A 6,000-nucleotide genomic window follows, 5' to 3' on the forward strand; every position below is an offset into this window, starting at 1 on the left:
ATGACTTCCAAAAGAAAACCACACAAATTCACATGTTGGATTCAACGCTTCTTCCTTCGTTGACTTGTTGCTTATTGGAATTTCTTCACGAATAGGAATAATGGAAAAGAACTAGTTTATTGCAGGAGACATGGGAAGACAAGCACGAAACAGAGAAAAAAATTATGTTATGAGAGAAAGTCTTTATAGACAAGTTGATCTTTAGACTTTAGTTGTATTAAACAAAGCGAGATGACAAATTTTAGTGGTTTGACCAATACTATTATCGGAGAAAAAGATAAATGAGTAAATTAGTACAAATATCAATAAGATGAAATAAAACCGAAAACGCTTGAATATTATTATCTTTGAATTGGAACGATTCTTGGCTTCCTATATGAAGATGCTTCCATAGTTCTACCTATTTAATTACATCTCTATAGAGACTCTATTGATCGTACAAAAAATGAAAGAGCAACATATCAGATTTTGTAGTATATATGTATCAGCTAGATTGCTTCCTGAGAAACATGCACTAAACTTTTATAGAATTCCATTGATATAAGGTCTTGAACAGAGAAGAACATGAATATATAAAGGAAGAAGAAATTGAAGATAGTGCTAAAACGCGCCTTAGCATCGTGGATGATCAACAATTGTTCCACAGAAGTTTTTTTTGTCATCGCCGTTTGGCTGATGGCACAAGGCGAAACTTAAGTTGATACTACTGGCAGAGCAATTATGGAAGTAATAGAACTCTGCAGCCTCGAGATCAGCAGAGAGGACCGGATTGCCAGCAGGGTCGTTCGAGATGGAAACTCGAAACACTGCTACACGCGTATACCGACAGTCCATTAGATCCTTTCCAACATACACCAACCACATACGGCCACCGTCACATTTACCCATTGCAAAATTACTAGCGAGTAAGAAAGGGCAGAATATCACATCAAGCTCATGTAGTACCCGATACAGCTTGGGGACCCCATTTGAATCCCACCGATAAGCAACAAGCCTTTTTCCGATCTGAGGTACGGCAATTAAAAATCCCTTGAATTCTACAACAGCATGAACATCATGAGGGAGTGCTTTCCAAGATTGATCTTCACCAAAAACCGTAAGAGATGGATACCCATAACCATCAGCTTCCCCCAGAACATAGAATTTGTCCTCGGGAATGAAACACTCGCATTGGCGAAGGGATGGACCCTCTGGGTCAGTTGGATCAAAGCAATAAGTCACTAGATCACAATGATCGGAACCCTCAATGTACAGTTTTGAACCCACAAGTGTGTGTCTTCCGTCTAGGGGAATTTTTATATGTTGTCCAGTGGGAATTTTACTTGGATGATAGTAATCATCGCCGTCAGGACAGTCATCAACGCCGTCAGGATGAGAAGCATCGTCATACAAGCATTCAAATAGCAACGGATTCCCAGAGTTTCTTTTGCAGAATTCATCAATATTTAGACGGCATATATGGTCCGGCATCGTCAAGTACAAAAACCAATCCTTCTTTGGGGGTGTTTCTTCCATCTCAGTCTAAGCTTCTTGATGAGACGACGATTGCAGCTAGCTAGCTAGGGTTTGTGTTTTGTGTTCGTGGGAGGTGCTGCCTCCATATATTTATAGGATTGATTGAACTATCCATTTCTACTTGTCGCAGTTCCTTTCTCCTCAAGTATTAGGCTTAGGGTTTTATTATTTTGGTCCGTTTTATTCCTTTTTTTTTTTTTGGTACAGTGGGAGCACAAGGCCCATAAGCAAGGAAGGAAACAGACTAGTTTATTTCTATCTTAGACGACATAAAGGTTCTAGGCCTAGAAATGCCATCAATATCATCCATCACAGCTTGATAGACAAAGGGAGGAATGGAAGGACATCTGCAAAAGCCCCAACTCCTGATCAGTACTTCTCTTGGCTAAACCATCCGCAACCATATTTCGCTCACGATGAATATACTGAATTCAAAAGGGGTAAACATAATCTTACAATTAGAAAGCAGAGTACCCAAGGAGTGGAGATCAATGTCAGCGCTCATCATTAGGTTGAAAGGGTAGCAGAGTCGGTTTCCCCGTTTTATTCCTTTTTCCTCCAGCAGATTCGAGTTATGTAATACAAGGACTAAACATAATCCTATTAGTAAGCAGGCTTTTGAAGAAAGCATATTATGGATTGTATTTCATGCCCTTGTAAGATTATCAAATTACTTGTCATGGCCTAAAAACAGAAAGTAAAAACCCCAATTTTTTTTTTTTTTTTGCTTTGTTTCTCCTGCGATACAAAGGATAATCTCAAGTACGTCATGTAGACCATAGATTATATCCCTTTGATTTATTATGAAGTTTGGCTTAATTGACGTGCTTGCTCAGAGCAGAGATATCAACTCCTGCATGTTTTGGATTCTGCTGATGTTACACCCTTTGGTCAAGGTTGGTCAACACCAGTGCTTTGGCACCATCTTTGCTGTAATCCGTAGCAGAATGGTGAATACTAACAACAATAGTTCAGACCGGCATCAACAGGAATTGGAAGCAAAACCTCAGAGCACCACATCACAATGGCAGAGGCTCCCTGTCATGAACCAAATGTCTAAATTTGAAGATGGAGGAATCCATTTCAAGTTTTCTACTAGCTAGAAGTTGGACTATTGGTGATAATCACTAGGCATGGAATTATATTGCAGCTCTTGAAGGCGCAGAGTCAATTTTGTACAACTAATTGAAGGAATTTTCAGCATCAGTGGGATCAAAGGTCCAAACAACTATATCACTCGGGTGCAAAATCTCAAGAGTATTTATCTTGGTACAACTTTGGGAGTGTTTGCATACAGATACACTGGATAAGAGTTTGAATATATTTACGCTTTATAAGTGCTTTAGTACATATACACTTCATAAACTCATAGTAGTTTCAAAAGCTGCACCTCGAATATCAAAGGCTCATTTACATGAGACAAGAGGCTGCGTCGAGGGCCAAACTGCAACCAACAGAATTAATGCAGTATTACTTTAATCTGTGGGCAACTGAAACTAATTTTTCAGCTAGTCATAGCTAGGGAATGAAATAAAGAGAGAGTTTCTAAATGAATGGCATGCCAAGGAGAAACCATTTAACAATAGAGTTGAGGGAATTTATCAAGTATTGATAAGTTTACCTCTTCAGGAATTGGTTGTAAGCTTTCATTTGTGTATCCCACAGAAGGAGGTATCAATGCTCTCCTTTTTCCTGAAAAGTAAGCTGAATATGAATAATTTGTTTCTGTGTATGTATCTAATACCTCTTTTTTGGTCAATACTATGTATGTGATAACAAAACTCAAAAAGATGGCATCTCAAGCCTAATAATATTATGCCAACAGATCAACAATATTTTAAAAGCCATCTTTAAAAATTCAAGCCAATTGCTTTTTATTTATTATTATTATTATTATTTATTTTTTTTATAATTTTTCTCTCATAGAATGGTAGAGATTTTGGACAGAATTGAAGACATCTCCAACATAAGATACATTACGGATGATCATATTGTTAGTTTGTTACACAATGCCTGACCTAGCAATGAGAGGAAGTATAGCAAAAACCAAGAAGTACATCTATCAGTACAAGAGGAAAGATCAACCACAGTGATCCACTTATCAAGTACATTTACCAAAACTGTACTTTATTTTTACTGTATTCCTAATTATAAAAAGAATAAGAAACCAGCAAACAAGCACATAATGCAGCTCTTATAATTGTAGCGTTAAGAGTTAGAACACACCTCCAATTCTCATGCCAACCAGAACCTCCTCCAAGCCTTTTATAATCTGAATAGGAAATTATGTAAGACGTGATGGCGTATTCAAATAAAGTCTGGAATGCTAACATTCTCAAGAACTCATACGCTACAATGAGACAAGATATAACCTGATTTTCGTCCAAAGGAAGTATCACAGGTGTGCTTTCTCCATTGAATTGATCAACAGGCTACATCAGAACAGATTGCTTGTGAGAAATGTTGAAGAGCTAGAAAGATGAAAATTCCAAATGACATTGCTCACAAATGGAACACAATCTACAGGATTTAATTATCTACCTATGAACAAAATAGCCATTTGTGCGACGGCATACATAGTTAATTTCAACCAAATCTCCTTTGGTGGCTGCTGGTCCTTGCCCTTCAACAATCTCTAGGAAAAGAATGTCACTCATGATTAAACTGAATTAATCATATAAGTCCAAGGTGCCTTGTTGCTGGGACAAATGATGCAATTCTATAAAACGCAAATGTGATTTGATTCCACACACGGGGTTTTCAAAATTTTGACCTCAAATTACCAACAGCTACACTCATGGAAATAGCACATCACATATCTTAAAGAGTTTCATATGGTATTGCAAGCGTAAGCAAATGAAATCTAAGTCATGTCAAGGCAATGTGGAGATTGGTACTACTGAATAACCATTGAAGATAATAAGGGGTAAGGCCACATCCGTGATCTGTTCACCAATTTTAAAATACCAATTACAGGCAAATCCTTCCTGAGTAAGCATTATGTGGAATCTTATAATTCTGTACCTTGGATCCTCACACCACTGGGAAGCTTTAAGGTCCTGGAAGCTTCAAATTTCCAAACAAATATTACATATGAGCTCATACACATTTTAAATACAAAGCTCAATCCTCAATATCACCATCGGGCCCTCAACTTTGAGCTTAAATTTTAAAGCGAAAATCAAAACCAAAATGGAAACAAACAAAAACCCACATACAAAATCTTACTGAATCACTTCAGGATCCTTCATCTCTGGCATTGGTGAAGCTAAAACAGGATGCGATAGGATTGGGAAGAACCCCATAAAGTCATAAACCCCAATTTCAGTCTTGTTTTGGTTCTATTTATGAAACTGCACACTAAAAAGCAAAGGCTAGCCTCAAACCTCTGGTTTACATAAATCCAGAGTGCTAAACTCAAATCCTCTACGGAAAACCTACATAGGCACACATTTTCTTCAGTCTATAAAGTCAGCATTCTTAATTTCCTCCATGATGGAGCTAACTCTCCATATTCTCACTCAAAAACCTTCATCGTACAAGCAAATGCTTCAGTTCCCCAGCATTCAATCACGCAATCCGACACAAATTACAAACCTTTAAATCACTTTACGAAAACATAACCAACACCATGCATCAGATCAAGTAGCAGCTCTCACAAATTTTCAATAATGAAGCAAAGGAATCAACTCATAAGACCCCAAAATCCAATTCATCTTCGATTTCAGATTCATCAACATACAGTAGCACATACACACAAACATCACCAATCCAGTATCAGATTTCACTTAAATCGTACACAAATCAACAAATCCCACTATCAAATCCACCTAAACAAATCAAATTCCAACTAAAAATGCTGACTTGAATCGAGAGAGAGAGAAGAGTGAGATCAGATATCGACTTACACGCTGAAAGTGCCCGAAACGGTGTCGTTCGCGGAACGGACCACGGATTCGAGATCGAAGCCGAGGGCCGAAGAGGAGCTGTCCTCTGCGGATTGGGAAGCGGCGTAGGAGTTCCAATCGGCTAAGAGAGAAGACGCCGGCTGCTGAGAGCCGCCGGTGCTGCCGCCGGAGAACCATTCCTGTGCCATTTTCTGCATAGTGGGTTTTTTTTTTGGGCTCACCCAACAGTTGGTGACTATAGGCTTTTTCTGGGAATTTAAAATTGAAAAAGGAAAGGGAAGAAACGTTTCGGGTTTGAATTGGGGGAGTTTCTTTTTGTCGAAACGTCTGCTTTTGGTTGGCGCGGTTGAGAGGCTTAGCGGAGAGGGGCTTTCCTTTTGTTTTAGCCTTTTAGGAGTGCAAATTTGTGGTTTTGCTATCCACCTTCGTTGAGTGGGGCAGTTCGAAGCCGAGAGTTTAGAAGCTTGTTTGGTATGACTTCACAAACTAAGTATAATTATATTTATCGTCCTGTGTATAACTAATCATATTTTCACTAGAGATAATGGGTTGTTAATTCTTTTGAAAGAGTAATTAA

The 6,000-nt window shown here is 38.4% G+C and overlaps 1 protein-coding gene across 1 annotated transcript in view; it reads right to left on the minus strand.

The window, feature by feature from the left end:
* LOC112201759 (protein transport protein SFT2) overlaps positions 1-5,796 on the minus strand; it is a 28,139-nt gene extending 22,343 nt beyond the window's left edge. The window contains exon 1 of the mRNA XM_040505661.1: positions 5,424-5,796. Coding sequence (XP_040361595.1) covers positions 5,424-5,620 — 197 coding nt within the window. The 5' untranslated portion in view covers positions 5,621-5,796. The remainder of the gene's footprint in view (positions 1-5,423) is intronic.
* Between the last annotated feature and the right edge of the window lie 204 nt (positions 5,797-6,000).

Source organism: Rosa chinensis, chromosome 5 (assembly GCF_002994745.2).
Source record: "Rosa chinensis cultivar Old Blush chromosome 5, RchiOBHm-V2, whole genome shotgun sequence".
NCBI classification, from domain to species: Eukaryota; Viridiplantae; Streptophyta; class Magnoliopsida; order Rosales; family Rosaceae; genus Rosa; species Rosa chinensis.